Source organism: Tenebrio molitor, chromosome 7, assembly GCF_963966145.1.
Source record: "Tenebrio molitor chromosome 7, icTenMoli1.1, whole genome shotgun sequence".
Classification (NCBI taxonomy): Eukaryota; Metazoa; Arthropoda; class Insecta; order Coleoptera; family Tenebrionidae; genus Tenebrio; species Tenebrio molitor.
In genome coordinates, this window is record NC_091052.1 from 18,956,505 (window position 1) to 18,979,979 (window position 23,475).

The 23,475-nt window shown below is 32.3% G+C and overlaps 1 protein-coding gene and 1 long non-coding RNA gene across 2 annotated transcripts in view; one reads left to right on the top strand and one right to left on the bottom strand.

Moving 5' to 3' along the window:
• Positions 1–831: 831 nt before the first annotated feature.
• Positions 832–23,475, top strand: part of LOC138134777 (uncharacterized) — a 167,004-nt gene continuing 144,360 nt past the window's right edge. Inside the window, exon 1 of the long non-coding RNA XR_011160814.1 lies at positions 832–1,024. This is a non-coding gene — a long non-coding RNA (uncharacterized lncRNA). The remainder of the gene's footprint in view (positions 1,025–23,475) is intronic.
• On the bottom strand, positions 9,415–12,731 carry LOC138134951 (odorant receptor Or1-like). Its single transcript, XM_069053558.1, has 6 exons — positions 12,587–12,731; positions 10,251–10,572; positions 9,880–9,979; positions 9,728–9,832; positions 9,520–9,675; positions 9,415–9,465 (listed from the first exon to the last, which is right to left on the bottom strand). Exons 1-6 carry the CDS (start codon positions 12,729–12,731, stop codon positions 9,415–9,417), a joined length of 879 nt encoding a protein of 292 aa, XP_068909659.1.

A 23,475-nucleotide genomic window follows, 5' to 3' on the forward strand; every position in this document is an offset into this window, starting at 1 on the left:
TTTTGTCGCTGTCACTGTCATTTTTTAGGTGAAAAGTGCGGTGATGAGATTTGTATTTATTTTTCTTAAATTAACGATTGAATCCGGAAATATTAAGTTGTTTTGCACCCAATTTAACTCCCGTGTGTGAACGATGTGTACTCACTTATTCACATCATTTTCATGTTTTTTTATGTGGAGCGGCAACCATAAATTTTACATTGAGTTTTCACGCCTACTTCGACTACAATCATTTAGAATAACCCTGTATAACAGAACTTATCAAAACGTGAATAGCAAACGATTACAACTTACAACTGTTTACTTTTTAACAATGAAGAGCCATCTTGCGCTATTATTGACATTGGACATCTGATCTGATATCCATGAACACGCCCACAACGAGCGACTCGTCTTACACCACAGTGGAACCGGTTAAATATTGGGTGATAATTTCGTTATTTCGCATTTTTAGAGGATTTTTTTTAATAAGGATAATTTAATTATTAAATATTTCGTGTAAGTGGTAATTGTAAATGATAAATAAATCGTGACAAATGTTTCAAATGACCTTCCTTACATTTGACCCGGTCTAACCGTCTGTGGACGCTTCTACTTCTAGGACTTGAAATATTTCTACTCCGCTCACAAAAAAATACCACTTTAACCGTTTCTATGGAGATACCGCTTGAAGATAATAGTATATTATGATACGAGTCTTATAAGAAGCATTTTATCGCACGCACGGGTTTAGAGCACGACGAGCGTAGCGAGGAATGCCCTAAAGGAGTAAGTGCGATAAAATACCTTATAAACGAGATGTCATACAGTATTTTTTCTACTTTGCACTTTTTCAATAAAAAAAAAAATAAAAAAAAAATTTTTAACCGTTAAAGTTGAAGGATTCCACCCAAGGTCACGTCTGCGGTCTGCCGCGACACCACAGTATCCGTCAACATTAAAAAATTAAATTTCACTGTTTTTAGTATTATTATGTCACGCTTTTTCCTATTACGATACGCAAAACAGTATCGTAATAGCATCAGTACAAACGCAAAGTAGAAAAAAATTATTAGGAAGTATTCACTACACAGATGAATTGAAACAAATCATTTTAGGTATAATTTTGTTTATTTATATTGAGATACAGATAGTTCCGTTCTATCGGGCGTTCAAATGAAATCCTGGGCTGGGGAGGCGTTGAAAACCGTCAATTGTTGTGCTTTTTTAAAGCGTAGATTAATTGGAGCATGTTGACAGCTAACCTAAAATTTAAAGCCAAAAAAGAGTTTCTCTTTTTCTTTCTTTGCAATGTTTTACATTAAAAATAGAGTAACTTAACGATTCCTATTCTCGAAGCAAATATGTAAAGGCACCCTTTGCTGAAAACAAACATGTTCAATTATGTCCCGATTAAACATAAACAAATGTCATTCGTGTCAAACGGCGGGAAATTCAAACTTTACACTGTTCTAAACGGTTTAATTTTTCCAACGCCTACTCAGCCCACGATTTCATTTGAACGTGCGATATATGTATCTTTCATAATTGCGGTAGAAACAATTTGTTTAAGTTAATGTAGGTGTGAATTGACGTAAATTTTGTAGCGGAACAGTTAACGGTTCCAAATTGATAATACGCTCACATGCAAAATATACGAGTACATTTCATAATATTATACAGTACATTGATATTTATTAACTAATTTAAAAGAAAAATTTGTTATTCCAATAATAAATTTAAAAAAAAATTTTAATTGGTAAACAACCCCCTCTATAACGATTAATTATAGAAAATACGACAATTCATACGTAGGTACAAAATGATGAACGAATAACATGACTATTATTATACAGGCTGATTCACGTAGCCCGTTCATTAGAAACTTTTTGATTTCCCCAAATCATATTAATATGCAAATTGGTACTTGACTATAATCGACTACTCCAAGTTCAAATAAAATATTTTCAAAATAGTGGCACTTCCGGAAATACCGGAAATCGACGCCATCTTAATTTTTTAAATGGAAAGGCCTCATTTAGACTTCACATTTTGATTCTACGTTAAATTTTGAGTTTAGAACGTCGTTTTGTCAACACTTATCTGTCATCGTTTTTGACCTATGTCATCTTTTTTGCAAAAAAGCGAGGTTGCAGGGCTTCATTAACAAATTTATAACTCTTGAACCATCGAAAATACATAATTGATTTTTTTTAGTTGAATTAGTGAAATTCTTTTTATGCTTCATACTCCTACTAAAATTTTTCAAAATTGCTAATCAAAAAATGTCAAAAACTTAATTTTTTTAAATGGCAACCACCATTTGTAACACTAGATATAAATGTAAAATTTAATTCTAAGCCTACTTTTATTAACATTGTGTATGCCTATTCCCAGCCGTTTTGGCGTAATTTCGATTTTTTGAGTAAAATATTCTTTTTTTATCAAACAATTGTTTTATTTGAATTTTTATTCAAAAATCACATGTAATAAACAGTAGATAACAGTGCAATAATAAAAAATTAGCAAATTAACAAAAAAATATTTTCAATGAAATCATTTACATTAAAATATTTTTTTGTTAATTTGCTTATTTTTTATTGTTTTGTTGTTATCTAATATTTATTGCAATGCTATTTTTTAATAAAAATTTAAATAAAACAATTGTTTATAAAAAATAATTTATTCAAAAAATTAAAATTACGCCTAAACGGCTGCAAATAGGCATACATAATGTTAATAAAAGTGGCCTTAAAATTTAATTATACATTTATATGTAGTATCAGAAACGGTAGTTGCCATTTAAAAAAATGAAGTTTTCGACATTTTTTGATTATCAATTTTAAACAATTGCAGTAGGCGTATGAAACATAAAAAAAATGTCGTTGATAGCGCAAAAAAGCGGCCAAATCTTTGGCAAGGCAGTAAAGTAAAAATAAATCATTTATTTCTGATTGTTCAGGAATTATAAATTTTTTAATGAAGCCCTGCAACCTCACTTTTTTGCAAAAAAGATGACATATAGTTGAATTTTTTTAATAAACAATTGTCAAAACGTTGTCTTGTTGGTATGAGCCAAACTGTGATTTTCATGATAATACGATTGGTCACATTGAGTATTAACATTTTTTTATGTAACTGAGCCTGCGCCCTAATGAGCGAGAGTTTATTTCAAATTCGAAAAGGTTTCGCCTGATTTTTCATTAAATTTGTTTTGAAAATGAATTCACGGAAGAAAGGTACTGGAAGTGAAGTGAACATAACCTTAACCATGATTTGGTGTCAAATTGTTATACAGCTGGTCCATATGTCCAAATTTTAGGGTAGTACAGTGTGGTTTTTTACTTCATTTTGACACTGACAATTGTTTATTAAAAAAATTTCACTATAGTTCAAAAAAGGAGACAGATAAGTATTGACAAAAAGACGCATTAGACTCAAAAGTTAACGTAGAATCGAAGTGTGAAGTCAAAATGGAGCCTTTCTATTTAAAAAAACAAAGATGGCATCGATCTCCGGTAGTTCCGGAAGTGCCGCCATTTTGAAAATATTTCATTTGAACTTGGTGTAGTCGATTAATTATCATTAATTTTCATATTAATATGATTTTGGGAAATCAAAAAGTTGCTAATGAACGGGCTACGTGAATCAGTCTGTATGTTATCAAGCTGCTGGATCAAAAATAAATAAATAAAACATCAGCAAAATAGTTTCGTTTTTTACACAATTCTACGAGGTTTTATAATGGTATCTAGTTTATTTAATGAGTTTGTGCGTAAATTGGGCCTTTTTTGGCACGAGTGGGCCATTTTAAAACGCGAGTGAAACGAACGTTTTAAAGGCCCACGAGTGCCAAAAAAGCCCAAATTAACACACGAACGAGTTGAATACGTTTTTTTGTTCGACGAGCCCCTTAAAGGCTCCGAATCGCTTAAAATCTTTAAAATTAGCTTGACATTTCGTTTTGACAAGTTGTGACATTTATCAAAATCCGTTCACACAGAAGAAAATTCTCAATTCTGACAGTGTCGAACAAAAAAGAAATTATTACTAATACTATTATCAGCTGTTCGTACTTTAAAATATTAAATTCGAAATTTGTCTTTTCCTGATAATATTTGATATCCTATATTTGACCCTATGATTTATGTATTATACAGGGTTATTCTAAATGATTGTAGTCGAAGTAGGCCATGCCCACGGATACTTTACTAATACGGTCGGAGCGAAACGCACTCGACCAATCATGTTGCTATCCGCGTTTTGACGTCACAATTTACCTCTCGCTGTTCCGTTTTCCCATGTTCTCCGTCTAACTTGTAACAATTTGTAACCTACGGAGCGCGGAAGAATGTTATCACCGGTGACTTCTGTTTTCTTGGAATCAAATCAAATAAAAAACAATAATTGCAAAGTGCTTTTACAATCAAAATGCTTGTATACCACAATAAAAAAGTAAACAACGTGGGCATTTTAGAAAATAACAAATTGAATCTTCATTTTTTGTAACATATTTAGATTCTTAAAAGGTTCATCAAAATAATAAAAACACTAGAAGAAAACAATAAGTTATACTGTAGTGGAATAGTTTGTTATATGTATAATAATAATTTTTAAAACGAGATTAAAGAATACGAGTAAGGGAATAGGTAAAATACAACAAATGTTCATATGTATAAAATTGCCTAATATAGAAAAAATACAATAGGTAATTATGTGGTAATTTTTTTCATTTTTTTTTTCAGTTTTCTGCTTTCAGAGTCAGCTTCCCGTTTTCTCTTTATGGTTTCAACTTTTTTTAGATTAAAATATTTAATTCTTATATAATATCTCTGCATTATATATGCTCGAACAACATCTTCTGAAATGTTATGTTTTTTTAAAACAATATTCACTAATTTTTTTGTAATTCCACTGCCTTTCTTAAATCCCTCTGCATGATATTTTTTAAAATATTTCTCTATAATCCTGGCTTCTTTTAACCATTTATGACTTGGCACTGTTAAGCCTCCAAATGATAAAAATTGAAGCCAGTCCGGTGGATGCGAATACGAATGATCCGAAATAATGTCTTTTGTGTAAATGCCCATATCAGGATATTTTTCCTTAAATTTTCTGGCAATAAATCCACATAGGTATTTAAAACCATCGGCCTCTGAAACTGTGTCAAAACTTCCTTTGGATTCCCTGGTAGAAGTAGAAGATAAACTGCTGTCAGAACGAGTAGTGGGATCATCAATTTCGTGATATGGGTCAATATTATTTACAACTTCATTTTCTGAAATTTCCAATTCGGCGCCAGATATAACATTTGCAACTAAATACTCCTCCAGAACTTCTTGAGAACTATCAGTATTTTGGCGGTCTTGGATAACTCCTGGATTTTTTCCTAACACTATCAGTCTAATTCTATATATTGATTGTAGCGGAGAAGGATGATCATGTAACCCTCCCATATTTCGTACTTGCGAAAAAAAATTTTCGATGCAATTTTGATTCACCCTATGTGTAAGAATATATTTACAATCGTATTTGGCTCGCATTTCTATAAACAATTGTTGCAACGACTTTACAGACATTAATAAGGCCTTCTGAAAAGTTTGCAAAACATTTTTCCCATGACACTTCATAGACTTAAATGTTTCGTAAATCCCATTTAAGCTATTATTTTGATTTTCAAGAAAAATACCATATGGCTTCCGTACATGTTCTGAATGTGTCACAGAATACGAGTTCATAATGTTAAACCAAGTTGACACTTGCTCGATAAATTTCCCAGTTTGTTCTGCTAACTCTTTTGAGGAACCTGGCTGATATTGAATTAAACAAGTAGCAACTGTATGTGACAATAGCTGCATCGCCAAAGGAACATTCTGCCTTTCACTCTTGACACATTCTAGATGTTTTTTTGTCAACCTGTGACACGACGATATTTCAGAATCCACCACTTGTAACAAAGATTCCAATGGTTTTTTGTTGACTTCAGATCCATCGGCCATAATGAAACCAGTGTCTAACAACCAATTTCTTACCAGCTTAAGGATATGTGGAGCATCAGGAAAAATAAATACTTTCTCTTCAGTTACTGGGTTGTTAAAGGAAGTTTTGTCTATTGATATGTCCAGACTACTCCATAAACCGACGTTTCCACCACCACAATCTGATACACATGCTACTACATGGTATCCAATTTTTTCGAGTTCAACTATTATGTCAAATAATATATTTTGGGTCATTTTTTGGTCGAAATCCACATACACTGGTTGCTTCCAGTTTGAAAAAAGTCCTCTTACCATTACAACCTGCATTTGACTATGAGGTCCTATAATCTCATCTCTTATTTTGTCAAATTCATGAGTAGAATGAACTTTCATTTCATCAAAATTTAATACAGTAACTTTTTCAAAGTTAGATAGTTTCATTCCAGCAATCTTCATAAATCGTAACACATCTTGCAAAATACCTTGTCGAAAATTTAATTTAGCTGCCCATTTTTTTAAAGTAGCTATGTGAGGCAAAGGGTATTGTAAAGTTTTTCTTACATAAATGTAAGCTCTTCTACTTAAATATCTCAGCGTAAACGCTCGAGATATATCATCAGAGCTCCAAATTACTTTTTTTTTCTTTTTGGTTAATAAATCTCTTTGAGCTGCAGTAAATACTCTTCCCAGTGCTTCTTCCAATTGATTTTTATTGGTAACCTCTTGTTCAAGTTTCGCTTTTAGAGAATCAGCCGCTTTATCTTTTTTCACAATGTCTCTGTTTTGGTCTCTGAAATTTTGTTGAAGTTGTGCATGTTTACACTTCAATTCTTCATAGTTTTGTAATAATTTACTATATTTTTCCTCAAGAGTTGGTAAAGTTAGTTCAACTTCTGCTAAATGTCCTGTACTTCTGCTTGGTTTATTCTCAATTTCTTCTTTTTGAAGAATGTTGTCTATGATCTCTTTTCTTTCCCGTTCTTGCAATCGTAATTGCCTTGCCCTAGTTTCTTTACTGGTTTGTAATGGTTTTACATGAAGCGAAGGAACAGCTAAAAAATATTTCAAATTGTATTTAATAAATAGCAGGTTTATTGAAATTGTTATTGTAAGTACCTCCTGAAATTAATTGTCGTTTTGTTTTAATGTTCATCAATTGGCTCCGCAAGTCCACAACAAAATGTTCTTCTTTAAAATGCACGCTGCATATATGACTTGTATCTGGGTTCCATTCATCTTTTCTTCGACATGCTTTGATCCACAAATTTCTCAATTCTTTGTTTTTTGGAAATTTGTGAAACGAAATTAGGAGTTTCTGTTTTGTAGCTTTAGCCCAACTATTTGAACAAACAGCCACAGCACATCTGGTCCCCGGCATGTTAGAAAACGAATAGCCTGAGAAAGTGCAACTAAAATGCATTATTCAAGGGAATGGGATGCCTTTACCTACTTACTTTTAATTCCAATTGTTCAACAAATTCTGTTAAAATTTAGTTGGTGACTTAAACAACGGTATTCACAGAAAACAACACTTAAAAACCCTACGTTAATCACCTGGTCTATACAACCGTACACCACCTCTTTGCAAACACTGTTAGTTTTTTTTTTTTAACTGCGTGTGCTTCTCAGTAGCTGTTGCTAAGCAATCTCTCTACCTTACCAGTGTTTTGTTATGTGTACTTGATATGTGAAATTGTAAATCTTATCAAAGCTTAAACAGCATAATGCGTAACCATCGACGTTACGGTTTCTCGCTGCGGTGCCGCCCTTTATATCCCTTATTTTCTGGGTCTAGATGTCTTAGTATTAGTTATTAATTTTTGGCGCATGTGTAATAAATACAATACAGTTTAGAAAAAACAATGTTTACCCCCAAAAAAAGACGCGTGGAAAGAAGCAATGACCCAGAAGTATGGCTAAGATGGTTTAACGCTCTGTCAAATAGGGAAGAGGGCCCTGTTGACGAAGACGATGACGAAGCCGAAGATGATGTCAGTGTGGATGTGAGTGTTGCTGAAAAAAGTGATCACGAGACAGAATCTGAACTAGAAATGTCGGAGGAAGAAGAATTGCACCAAGAACAATCGGACCTATCTAGATCTGGCAACATTCGTTCATCTGAAAGAGAGAAGAGAGAAGACGATTTGGATCAAGCGCGTCCCTCAAATTTTTATATTGGGAAAAACAAGGTGACTAAATGCAGTAAAAATGTGCTGTTTTCAGTGACCTCAAACTCATTAATTTTTGTTACTGAATTTTTTTTTATCCACAATCACAATTTTAAAACGACTTTTATCCACTTTTATGAACCCTATTAACTAGCATTTTATCCAGTAGCGGAATAAACTACTAGATAAGTGAAAATGGAAGATTAATTAATCCTAGAAATCATTTGAAATGTATTGAATAATTACTTATTAACGTTAACATTTATATTTGGAGTAACACACAGATTCCCATTCGTTACAGCCCTTTCACAATGGCGTTAACGTTACGTCGATGTTAAAACGTTAATGTTAACGTTAGATCTAATTACATGTATTTCAGTACTTTTTATAAACTATTTCCGTTGGCTATTGTTAGAATGTAACGTTAAGAATCCAGAACATTTCTAGAACTAACGTTAACGCTAACAATCTCATGCAACATTAATTTTCATCATAACGTCATTGTGAACGGTCCACAATGAAATACATGTAATTTTGAATTTCTAGATCTAACGTTAACATTAACGTTTTAACATCGACGTAACGTTAACGCCATTGTGTATGGACCTTTACTTTAATAAAACGTTATTATTGCATTCGTGTTTTAGTCGCATTTTATCCACTTAAAAAGAGGTAGGTATTAAACGCTCGTGCGTTCGCACTCGCCTTTAAACATTCTTGCGTGGATAAAATGCTATCTAAAACACTTATACAATAAAATTGATTGTAAATAAACATTAAAAAATTAATGCAGTAGCGTTTTTATTGGCTCCATTAAAAATAGACGAATATTTTGGTGGGAAAACTAGCCGAACAAACAAAGCGAATGCTGTACCACAACAGTGGGTAAATTGTGACGTCACCGGCACTCGCTCCCCACCACTATTTTAGCTTTCGCTCCGACCGTATCAGTAAAGTATCCGTGGGCCATGCCCATGTTATTACATTTTTGCCGCTTTCATGTGAACTGTCAGTTTTGTCGCTGTCACTGTCATTTTTTAGGTGAAAAGTGCGGTGATGAGATTTTTATTTATTTTTGTTAAATTAACGATTGAATCCGAATAAGTGAGTACACACCGTTAACACACGGGAGTTAAATTGGGTGCAAAACAACTCAATATTTTCACATCATTCTGATGTTTTTTTTATGTGGAGCGGCAACCATAAATTTTACATTCAGTTTTCACGCCTACTTGGACTACAATCATTTATAATAATCCTGTATAATGTTTTATACTTAAGAAACATTATTTATAATTATTTAAAACAGCAAGTAGAGAATATGATCTTCTCAGTATCTGAAATTAAATTTTAATGAAAAAAACATAAATATTAATCTGGGAAATAATTACTGTTGTAAATGAAATCAAAGATAAGTCTAGAATTTTTCCGGCTGTAACAACCATTGGCCTTTTGGAACGTTCCATTAAAACGATCAATGCCTTTTTGCACGTCATATCATAATTGTACCATTTACCCATGTAAATTGCATCAGTAACAGTATTGCTCTAAAATTTGATACTAAATTAAGTAGGTCAAAAATTGAAAACTATTTTCTACCTCCTCATACAGCGTTGTTCCGTAATAACAATAGAGATAAATTTCTCCAAGCATTGGAATCAAATACATAACCATAGCGAAAAAGTTAAAACTTAAAGGTTCCGTCTGAAACAATTAATTAAGTAGTAGTTTTAAGTAAGGCATTAACATACCATTGTCAGTTGTAAGCATGAAACGCAAATTACAATAACGCTTCCGACAAATTGACTAAACACAACTAACGAAAAACATCCTTCATAATTTCTGACAAAGCTGAAAATTTCTTCTCGTTAAGGAACTATCACAGATATTGGGTGTTGGTACTTAATGATTGCAGTATGATGGTCGACGCATTTTCTGATTTTTTCATAAATACTTTCTCCGCGCTCATCGAGATTTTGCAAATTATATTTTAGAATTTTAAGCTGACCAGTGCATTGACAAGCCAGACCAGCGATCAATGGATCAGTAACACCACTACTCAGGGCTGCATATGAAACTCCTGAAATTCTGAAATTAATTGTCACTAAAAAGGGCTTAGTACTTGCCAATAACTAGGTAGGTGTAAATTAAAGAATAGATGGTTAATCTTGAGGTCGGGTCAAAAGGAAACCACACGTCGATCGGAAGTCTGTAATTCTTCCAGAAGAGTGGTTTAACTGCCCAACTTGCCAGACCAACAGTGACTGAAACTAAAAATATTGTCGTAATTCGTTTGCAAATTTTTTTGCAATCATTTAGGATTTTCTTCTGAGCATCGCCAAAAACTGTGAAGAACGGAGAATCAAAGTAATGGATGCATTCCTTGATTTGGTCGCCATTGACGATGAACGGCAGAAATTTTGCAATGTAACATCCCATCTCAGCTAAAAGAAAAGCGTTTTCTGCCACTTTTGTCAAGTCAACATTGTCGTCAAGAAGTAAATAAAGGCAACCGAACAACGGCACTGGTATTATGAAAGCAAAATACATAAGAAAAGCTTGCAGTTTATAAAAATATTTGTGTTTATCGGGAGGGTATAAACCAAAAGCTCGCATTACGATCAAATTAATATAAAAGCTTTGTTCAATTGGACTTGCCATTATCTTGCAACAAATAGCGTTTGAAAGTCTTACGCTCTGACTTTATATATCCTACGTCTTTGTTCCTTCCCCTTAATTAAAAGTGGATTGTATTAATTTTACATCAAAGGCTTGACAGAACTGTAAAATTAAAAACTTGAATGTAAGACGAAACTTATAATGGTATCACTGGAACAAATAACGCATTAATAAAAAATACAAAATTCAATTCCTCTTAGTACGCCCACAAACTTTTGAACTGATGGTTGTGGTTGTGATGGATGCATTTTCATTGTCACGAGTTTCTTACAGTATTGGTTAATAAATTCGCAATCGTAATATTTATTAATCGTAAAATATGTAAGTAAAATTTCTGCACAAAATTGATAGTTGAAAAATATGAATTATTAAAAATGATCATTAAAACCGTCCATTTAGCATAGGTACTTGTCAACGAATTAAATATCAACAAATATCTCTACATCAACAATTGTTTAAAAAATAAAAAATTGAACATCGTGGATAACTAATAATAATAAAACTAAAACAATTTTTGCTTTTACAATTTTATTGTAGAATATATGTATAATTATGGAAATGAAGAATTATATACAGGGTATTTCACAAGCGATAATGAGCCCGGCGGATTGAAAATGCAACCCACAATATAGTCCTTGTATCTTCGTAAGGAATTCTGACTTAAGCCCTAAATAAACCGAATAAAGACCCTACTTAAAGAAATTTATTGTCATATTGTGCCTGTCAATCACTAGACGGTCTCCGACAAATATTTTGAGTACTACCCCAGGTAATTTTTTTCTCCGAGACCGCCTAGTGATTGACAGGTACAATATCACAATAAATTTCTTTAAGTAGGGCTATTTTAAATATCGCATTGTTTTAAAATGAAAATGAAAATAAATATGAATCCATGATGGCTTTACTGCCAATAATTTTATTTGTCACACTCACAACTGACATTTACGAAAAAGTTAAATTACCACGATTTAAATGTATTTCAATGATGAGAAAAGAGACATGATCCTGATTTATGGCGAAGGTAATAAAAAGGCTTCTGATGGTGTTGCGCGCTTATTCAAACAATAAACATTTTCCCAAAAACTCTTCGTTTTCTCACAATTTTATTTAACCAAATGAATGACGTTTAGGTCACAATTTACGAAACCGCGCAGCTGTTTTATTTAGTTTTTTTTATCAAAAAACAAACATCCATGTCAACTTTGAAAATGTATTGTGAGTTGCATTTTCAATTACGTCGGCCTTATTATTACTGGTGAAACACCCTGTATTTTTAAAACGAAAATATGTTTCTAACCGTAGAATTTACATAAGAACAACTGCATAAAAAGTAGATTTTTGTTTTGTCTTTTTATATTAAATCTTAAATTAATCCTGTAGTGTGTTTTTTTAAAGAACGAAGTAGGTGGCATCAGCATCGGCCGCCCCGTTTACACAATACAATTCTTAAAATTGTATAAAATTGATTGCCTATAGTAGAGGGGTAATTTTAAAAACGAAGAAAATTTCAATGTTATTTGTTTTTTTGGCATTTTTTATTAATTATTGTCTACAAATTCAATTAAGAACAAGAACAACATTCGATGAATCTTACGTTTACTTGAAAATAAAACAAGAACATAAAAAAGGACTTAAATTTTCTTTTGGAATACATAATAAACTAAACAACAACCTAATCCTTTGTTACAAATGCAGTGAAAACTTGCATTCATTAGAAGTGGTCGAAGATAATAATCCACAACTTGTTCAGTGGAAAAATACACCATCAAGTTGAATTACCTACGTAATCAGTAAGGACATCGTTCTCGGTCGAAACATCTCCTGTTTCTAATTCCCACTCAAGATCATCTGATTCGTCACTCGAGCCTGTGTTGACGGTGAATTCCAATTCCCTTTCGTCTGCAATATTATCTAATTGATACATGTCCTCTTCTTGACGAAGTACATGACCTATTATGACCTATGCAATTTTGCCACTTTTGGGCTGTTACCTACCTCTGCCAGACCTTCATCAAAAAGTATTTTGCGATTCCTTTTACTTGGTGGCGATTTCACTGCATGAGTTTCTTACATTTCCTTAATGGTTTGCCAAACTAATGTCAGACCAATTCCCGCTGCTTCAGACACCCGTTTTACCATTTCTGTTTTGGAGAGCGCTTCATTCTGCTTTCTAAATTTCGCGTAGATATTATGTATCATTATTTTCTGACCACTACTAACTGGGTTTCCCCTCGATTTTTTTTTTACAACAGAACCAGGTTGTTGTTCTGCCATTATGCTACACCAAAATACTGAAATCGTGCACCAACAAACGACACTTTAACTTTGTGCACGAGAATTTGACGGTGACGCAAAAATTATGACATATTTCAAAAATAATGTCAAAGATTAGATATTTTTAAAAATAATTTGGTAATTATAGTTCAATGTAAATAAGGCTTGTCACGTGGTGCAAAATAGAGTAATCTGATTAGTCAATTTTAGTCCCTATCTCCCGCAACGCTTCGTTCTTAAAAAAAATAGACTATAGGTATAATATTGGTTAAAAAATGTATTTATAACAGGCTTCAAATCGGGTGTTTTTTTAAATTTCACCTCATAGTAGGCGTTGAAAAGTCGATTGTGAACGCACTATAGGTACAGGTTATGGATCACGGATCAGTTGTTTAAATCTTACGTTTTACGCGAGTGGTGAGTTCACAATCGACTCTTCAACGCCTACTACGAGGTGAAATAAAAAAAAAACACCCGATAGATTAAGCATGATTTTACACTACACATTACATTGTAACGTAAAAAATCAGAATACAATTATATCGGGTGTTAATTTAAATTTATCATCAAAGTTGGAGTTGAAGAGTCGATTGTGAACGCATAACTCGCCAGTCTGCAGAGTAAAAAGACGAATAACGCAAAAAGTGAGGTTAGAATTAAACGCTCAGCCGTGATCTTTAATTCGTGGTGCGTTCACAAACAACTCTTCAACACCCGATATACAGGGTCACTGACGAAAAACCTTTGACGCTGTATCTTACTTATTTTTCATCCGATTTGAAAAAGTGGCACATCAAATGAAATAGTTCGAAAATGACTTCATTATTATCCTTTTCGATATTTTTTTCGACATCTATTTTTTGACAGACGATAGCCAACTTTTGTTTTTCAAATTACACTCTATATATTTTTTTATTCGTTCTTATAAAGAATCTTCTTCTGAATACTCGTGCATTAAAAGAAAAAACAAAAAATGTATTTTAATTGAAAAAAATTTAAAATCAAAAATCAAGTAATCAAATTTGTAAACAATACAAAATCTATTCTAGTTGCTCACAATTTTCCTCAATGCTGTTGCAAACACTGTCGGTACCTTCTAGAAATACCCACCTTTGCATTCAGTAAAAAATTTCGGGGTTTTTCCTGACATACTGGCACTATCCATTTTCTTAACTCTTTTTGGGTACCTGGTGGGGTCAAATAAACATTGTCTCGAAAGTTTAGAATGAAGATAAAAAAATCCAATGGATTCAAATCTGGGGAAGTAGCGGACCATCGAATAGCTCCATGAGCACCTATTCTTCGTTCACCAAAATGATTTAAATGATTTAAAAATACAAAATTCACGCGTGCATTACGTGGAATGGTGCCGTCCTAATGAAACACGACTCTATTCAACACTGCTAATGGTATCTCATCCAGAGTGTAGCTTATTTCGTTTGATAATAAATAATATGATATTTTGTTTGATCGAGACTGCTATCAATAAAAAAGGGACCCACTAGTCCTTAGTCCATTCTATCTCCAAAAATGCCACACCACACGTTAACACTAAATAGTCTTTGGAAATTTTCTTCCACAGCAACATTATTATTATTATTATCATCAAACTGATTTTACAAATGAATATTCAGAGCTTACTTAGTCATTTCGAACATTTAGAACAAACTTCTTTCTTGTTTATTTTGGTCACTTGATTTTTAAATTTTGTACATTTACTCTTTAATTTCTCGACTTTTCTTTAATGAATGGGTACAGTTCTTTGCATTTTTATATTCAGAAGACAAATCTCTATAATACTGAAATGAAAAAAATGTACAGTGCTATTTGAAAAAAAGAAGCTGATGTTCATCTGTCAAAAACTGGACGCAAGTATTTTTTTTTATTAAGTTGGTATTAAAGTGTTTTCAAAATTATTTCATTTGACGTATCATTTATTCAAATCGGATAAAAAATAAGCAAGATACAGCATCAAAGGTTTTTCGTCAGTCACCCTGTATGAAATATTCTATACATAGTAAAATTTATGTAAATTATACATAAATATTAAAAAAATGTTCTTAATTGTATTGTCAACTCAAACGGTCCTTCTTGATCACCTTGTACTATATTCATAATGCTAATTCTTCTTTTCTCACCCTAGTATTTGCCTTAAAAGGTCCAAATTTTTCTTCCATAATAAAAAGTTCACCCAAGTATATGTATCAACAAGGAATAAAATCTGCATTGTTTGTGCCAAACAATATGTATGTTATCGAACCAAAGACACTTTTTATTGTAAAACTCAATTTTAATTTGATTTAAGATTACTTATATCCGTTTGCACCGTCGTAGCTTAAAAATAAAAAGAAGAGCTTAAAACCTTGGTTACAATTATTAAAATCGTAGCAACAATTGTTTTTAAGCTTGGTTTAAAAATAAGAAACGCCGGTGCAAACAGCCATTAATAAGTTGAAATAACCATTTTTGACATTTCTTCTCTTTTTGTAGGTATTACTGAAAACTGTTACGATCTTAAAAAACTATGGCTACAACGAGAAGTATACTCTTAGTCAGAATCTGAAATTGGTAAGTGTTTTTTAACACAATTATAATAATACATAACGATGTCGTTGGCTTGTTTATTCCCATTGACAGAAAATTCAACAACAATTTAGTGAATTTGGTAAGCACTGCTTACATTGAAATAGGGTGACAAATTAATAATAACTAATTAACAGTAGCTTAGGATGTTATTTTAAATTAATGTTTAACACTACCGAATTTGTCATTTTGTGAGTTGGCATTATACAGGGCGTAACCGAATTCGACCGACAAATTCTTACCGTGTGACTAAAAATGGTCCTAAATTGCTAATATACTTAAGACTCATCTCTTTCCGTTTGAAAGTTACGAATTTTTTTTAATGATGTTCTGACCCAGCATTGAAATCACTTCCCTACCAACGATTACACTCATCTGGCTACACTATGAGGCCTTTAGTGCATTCCTCTTGCTTCTGTCATCCACCAGCATAATGTATTTTAATGAAATCAGACGTATGTCTTATAAATTATGTACAGATCTGAGAGGAAATTAGAAAAAAATGTTGTAGTTTACTTTGCTAATTGTAATTTTTGAAGTAAAATTTGTCATTTTCTCAAAAAAATTGTTATGTAAGGTTCCAAATTTTTTAATTCATCATTTAGGTAGTAGGAAGGTCTATTAGAAAGAGAAGAAAAAAGTGGGGGATTGTCATTTAAAAAAAATTGCTCCATAACTTGTTTATTATTAAAGATATCAACTTTTCCTTTTCTCTAGCTAGATGATAGCTAGACTTCTACTGCACATTCGGAAAATATTGCGGTATACATACCGTGAGTTTTTTATTTGACTGAACAGAGGATTTATGGATCTGTAAGTTTGGTTGCCTACTTTTCAAATGAATTGACTTGTCCATTTTTTTCATATATTAACTACTATAAAGGGTGTTTTTTTAAATTTGGCGTCGAAGTAGACGTTGGGAAGTCGATTGAGATCGCACCACTCGTGTAAAAGCGTCAGATTTAAACAGCTGATATTACCCGTATAGTCATAGTGCGTTCACAATCGACAGTTCACAATGTTTTGGCATAAGGGGAGGCCATGGAAAAAGTGCATTTAAGTTGGCAGTAAAGCTGTATGTTGAATTAGGTTATGTTTTTCTAAGTTTGAGGTTATAAACTCCGTCATTGTCAATTTGTTGTCAATTTTATTAGGTTGCAATAGAACAATACTCCCACATTTTAAATCCAATTTAACAAAACAGGAAACTGACTTGAATAGACTACAGAATAGTAGATACCGGGACCGAAAGACGAAGTGGCTCCTGTTAATTTATGCACCACTTAGATCACCCAGCTATACAGTGTCTTAACCAACCAATTTGAAACTTCTGAAGAATTTTTGATTTTAATCAAAACATTCCTAGAAGTACGGTGCGATCAATTAAAAAATAAATCGGGTCGGCGTGTTACCTATGGCAACCCATGCTATAGCATAGGCTCCAAAGCAAACTCGATTTATTTTTTTAAATGATCGCTCGGTATAAAATCTTGTAAGTACCTACTGATTAAACCTTACTTTATTCGAATCTTTCTACAAAATGTTTACACACTCATCGTCCATGATAAAAAAGAACAAAGCTATTCAATTGCATCAAAATCCCACTCAGATTCCGAGTTAGATTCTCCTAATGAAATTATTAAAGGAGGGACGTTTTCAAATGAAAGATTTCCCATTAATTTTGCCCAATCTTTCGAAATAAATTCTTCACAATATCTACAAAAATGTTGCCACATTTCAGGAAATCATAGCCTCCCCTTATGCCAAAACATCGTGAATGGTATATACGGGGTCATCAAGAAGGACTGTTTAAGTTGGTAAAACACTGGATCGTATTTTAAATCGTATAACAGGAGTAACTTCCGGTTGTTGGTGGCTTGTCGTTGTTAATGCTATAGAGTGCCAACACTTTAAGGAGAACACACCAATAAAGTTGCGCCGCAGACGCAACTACGTTGGTCGAGTCCATTCTTCGATTTTTAGGGAGGGAAGGTAGAACCGCTTCGCTTACCGGCCATGCGGCATCAGAGGCGTACGTTCATTCGTGATCTGCTTTGCCAGTGTTCGTGTCGTTGTTTCGTAATTTCAGGGTTGTTTTCTATTGCAATAAAATCAGCTCTTTTCAGAACTAAATAATGTTTATTTCTTTATTTGAGCGAGGTTAGTATTGATAAAAACGGTATCACAATAATTCAAATAACAACGTATGCCCCCATTTCTGAACGCAAGTGATACGCCACTGGACAAAACTTCACGGACAGATTTGGATGACTCAACGTGTTCTCCTTAAAGTGTGCGGACTCTACCTATATCAGATATTTATCAAATAAACCAACAAAACATATCCAGTTGCAGTATTATAAATAACCGAATTTAAAAAAATTCTCAATTGTACTGCCAACTTAAACAGTCCTTCTTGATCACCCGGTATATAAAGTTTGTCTCAATTCTAAATTTCCACCAACACTACATTCTACGTTGGAAATACAACCGGCAACACTGTTTGGTGAAAAATGCGTCAGATCGTATTTGTTAGGTTATCTGTCAATCTCCGTTTTTACAACTCAAAATTTTAGAATAAAGCAAAAGAATGAAAACCTTTTTTAAAATAATGAAGCAAGTAAATAAGTAGAAAATCAAATTCTAAAAGCAAAATAAACTTAGGAACTAATTTTAACGTTTTCGAATCATGTTTATAAAATAATTATATTGCCAACTTTGGTTATAAGAATCCCCAATTTATTTTCCCAACATAATTCAACAGGTGGTGGAAATTTAGAATTGAGACAAACTATAGGTAACGTGAATACGAGAGTGAAGCAAAGATCTCGAGATATAAAACGCAGTCCACTTATGCGCAGACTCGTTTTCTGAGCAACTGATTGGTGGAGGGTGGAGCTGTATTTCCCACAATCCGCAGCGCGCAGCAGCAACATCCTATATTTAAATTCCTGCCATGCGCACATTATACTCGCTCTTAACAAAGTAGTTGAGAAGATGTTTCTATACTGCTCCCACCCATGGCAATGTTCGCTTCACTCTCGAGCAAAGTAAAGATACGACTACCCATATAGTAGTTACTGTACTTGCTTATTTTTTATCCGATTTGAATAAGTGACACATCAAATGAAATAAGTTTAAAAACACTTCATTACCAACTAATTAAAAAAAAATCTTCCGTCCAGTTTTTGACAGATGAACATCAGCTTTTTTTTTTCAAATAGCACGGTACATTTTTTTGTATTCAGTGTTGTAGAGATTCGTCTTCTGAATATAAAAATGCAAAGAACTATACCCATTCATTAAACAAAAGTCAAGCAATTAAAGAGTAAATGTACAAAATTTAAAAATCAAGTGACCAAAATAAACAAGAGAGAAGTTTGTTCTAAATGCTCGAAATGTCTAAGTTAACTCTGAATATTCATTTGTCAAAACAGTTTGATGATAATAATAATATTAATGTTGCTGTGGAAGAAAATTTCCAAAGACGATTTAGTGTTAACGTGTGATGTGGCATTTTTGTAGATAGAATGGACTAATGGATCCCTTTTTTATTGATAGCAGTCTCAATCAAACAAAATATCATATTATTTATTATCAAACGAAATAAGCAACTTTCTGGATGAGATACCATTAGCAGTGTTGAATAGAGTCGTGTTTCATCAGGACGGCGCCATACCACATAAGGCACGCATGAATTTTGTATTTTTAAATCATTTAAATTATGTTGGTGAACGATGAATGGGTGTTCATGGAGCTATTCGATGGCCCGCTAGATCCCCAGATTTGAATCCATTGGATTTCTTTATATTCATTGGAAACTTTCTAGACAATGTTTATTTGACCCCACCAGATACCCAAAAAGAGTTAAAAAAAAAGAGTAGTGCGAGTATGTCAAGAAAAACCCCAAAATTTTTTACTGAATGCAAAAGTGGGCATTTCTAGAAGGTATCGACAGTGTCTGCAACAGCATTGAGGAAATTTTGAGCAACCAGAATAGATTTTGTATTGTTTACAAATTTGATTGCTTGATTTTTAATTTTCAATTTTTTTCAATTAAAATACATTTTTTGTTTTTTCTTTTAATGTACGAATATTTAGAAGAAGATTCTTTATAAGAACGAATAAAAAAATATATAGAGTGTAATTTGAAAAAAAAAAGTTGGCTATCGTCTGTCAAAAAATAGATGTCGAAAAAAATATCGAATAGGATAATAATGAAGTGTTTTTCAAACTATTTCATTTGATGTATCATTTATTCAAATCGCATAAAAAATAAGTAAGCTACAGCGTCAAAGGTTTTTCGTCAGTCACCCTGTATATGTCCATTTTAGAACTGAACATAGCCATTTTACATTGTATGTTCAGCTATAATATAACAAGTGGTATGATTATTATCGATGATATTATGAGTGAAATTGTGCTGGAGATTTCACGAGTCCGAAGGACGAGTGAAATGTCCTGCTTCAATTTCACGAATTTAATATCATCGATGATTAATCATACCCCGTGTTATATTCGATGAGACAATATAATAAATGAAATACAAAATTATTCATTTATTTGTCAAATTGACAAATTTATTTCAATCAAAAATCGTAACGACGAAAGTAAATAAGAAAATTTTTGTTTTGTTTTTTATAATCGCTGTGATAGCCATGCAACTAAGGACTTTTACGCGTTTTCATTGGATCATTCATGATCACGTGATACATGAATTATATTGTCAGCGAAATAAAAAACGCAGTGTATATGTGTACAGGTGTTTCAATATTATAAAAACACTAACGATACGTTTTTTTTTTTAAATAGAACCTACTCAATTTGATTTCATTTTTGGATTCTTCACTTGAAAGGTTTTTGAATTCTTTATCCAACAGCGATTTGATTTTTTTAATTATACCATGCGATCAACAATTATTTAGATCAAGAAGCCTTTGAGATTTTGGACGTATGTCCAAATCTATTTGAGGTTCAGACATTTAGATGCTCTGTATCTTTGGTTGCATATACCTGTTTTGACAAATCGCGTGACTGACAAATATCCAAAGCTCACTTAGTCATTTCGATTATTTAGAATAAACTTTTCTCTTGTTTACTTTGATCACTTGATTTTTACATTTTTTACATTAAATCTCTGTAATATTGAATAAAAAGAATATACAGTGCCATTTAAAAAACAAGTTGATGTTCATCTGACAAAAATTGGACGCAAGAAAAAATATTAATTTAGTTCGCATTTGAAGTGTTTTCAAAATTATTTCATTCAAAAAATAAGCAAGATGCAGCATCAAAGATTTTTCGTCAGTCACCCGGTATAACACTGTAAATAAATCTTCTGACCTTTTAAATTGTTTTTCATCTTTAAAATCTCTTTTACGTATATACATACATACCTACATAAAGAGCTGTTTCGAATGAGCAAAATATTTTATCTTACAGGTGGAGTTTTTGAGCTACTTTAGACCATTGTTTTCGGTGACAGAAGTCAAATTTTAATCACAAGTGAGATAAAGTACTCACTAGTGAGTTAATTTGACAGTTGCCATTTAACTTGACATAAATCACTCACAAGTGACTAAATTTGGCAGCTGTCATTTTACTTGAATGAAACTGCATTTCTTGGATTTTTGCAATAGTTGCACCTGTAAGATAAAACGTCGTATATCATACGTGATCGAAATGCCATTATGAAACTCGTGAGAAGTGTCCCACTCGTGCGCAAGCGCACTCGACGGTCAAAATTCTCACTCTTGTATAATGATGCATTTCTATCACTTATAATATAATACTATATATACTATTTTAACAAAAACAAAATATGCAGTTTGATTTTTGGGAATATATCACCTAATTTCACGAACTATTTTTCCGTGTTAATAATATAATTATATGGTTGAATCCTCTACTCACAAAAATAATAAAAACAGATCATCAACAATTTTCTTAAGTTTAAGTTGCTGTTAAAGAGGTAGATTTTTTCTTTACCACTAAATGCATCTTTTAAATTCACCCGCTTCATGTTGGACGCTCGATTTCTATGGACGCAATTATAATTAACTAGCAATAATTTATAGTTTTTCGTATCCCACCTCCACCCGGCGGAACGGCAATTTTGCCGGAGTACATACACTATTACGGATATTACTATCAAGTAATAGTGCAGTGCTAATCAACATAATTACCGGCGTCTCGCCTCCACATTTTGACTGTGTTGTGTTTTTATATTATGTTCTGTGTCAATGTTAAGGATCTTCCTCACGATATGACATGAGTATAATAATATACCTTTTTGAATTTCAACTACCAATGTGTTGCCTAAATCCAGAATTTTTAAATTTTTAAAAAGAGATTGCGGTACTATTCCCGTTGCTGAAATTATAAGTGGTAAAATCGAATTTTTTTCTAAACACCAAAGATTTCTCATAGCAACGGAGAGCTCTAAATATTTATTAATTTTTGTGTTATAATAGTGAGTTTGCGCCAAGGCATTTTCCCTTACGGTATAAAGTCATACCGTGCGTTACACTAGTGTTTCCTAGGTTATTTTGATTTTCTACAAATTTTATTGGAGGAACATAACGTTTATTTTTATAATGTAAGGGAAAATCCCATTGCGCAAACACTGTATTATGTGAATTTGGAACAGCTATATCTAAAAGACATGCTTGCTTTTGTTGTTTATTTAAAATAATAATATCTGGTCTGTTATGCTTAACATGAATGTCAATTAAAACTGTTCGATCAAAATATAATTTGTAATTGTCATTTTCCAAACAACTTTCTGGTTTATAACTATAATGTGGTTGTGTATCCTTTAATAAATTGAATTTAACAACTAAATTCATGTGTGTAATTTTAGCGAATATATCATGACGTTCCTTATATTCGCTTTGAGCCAAAACGGTGCAAGAAGAAATGATATGTTCAATTGTTTCCCCTTCAGTTCCGCAAATCCTACATTTATCAATGATCGATTGCAAACCGCATGTGTTTTTTTATAATTTCTTGTATACAGGGTGAATCTGAGAAGAAGTCATTGACAAAAAAAAATTCTTAGAAAAGTTTTTTCGTTTTCGAGATACAAATGTTTGAAAATCTGGTCAAAATTGCTAGTACGCTGCTGAGTTAAAGGTGATTACCTGATTATCTTGGTAGTTTAGCAACAATAATAAATCAAAGGTGTCCGTCGGTCACAAACGTAACCTTACTCCTCTAGATCATTTCCATAGAAACATTTATAAAAAAGTGTGCTTGCGAGTAGACTTATATTTTATGTTTTTATAGACGTCCTCCAATGAAATATTTGTTATATGTAGTAAACAAGCAGAAATATGTATATTCACGTTAAGGATGCAGAAAATATTCAAATATTCAAATTAGATTTAAATGTAACACTGCAAGTAATTCGAACCTGAAAATACTTAATAATACAGACATTTTGTATTTTTTACGGTTTATTATTAATATTATATTCATTAACTTTATTAATTTATTATTCATATACATGTATGTAGTTTTAACTCGAGTTTTAATCATCCATTTGCAATAGAAGAACTTAAAAGTATTAATCCAACATAACACTTCATCCCATTTCACTGAAAACTCATAACATCTTCCCACACATATTTTATATAATGAAACTCTTGCCTTTTGAATGCTCAAAACAAAACACTAAATTAATCACTTCTATATTTTCATATTTTACAGTAATCATTTACCTAAAAAATAAACATTATTTCTAAATTAAAATAACACCAAAATAACTGAAACAACCATCAATACCTGAACAAACTTAATTTCTAATTCAA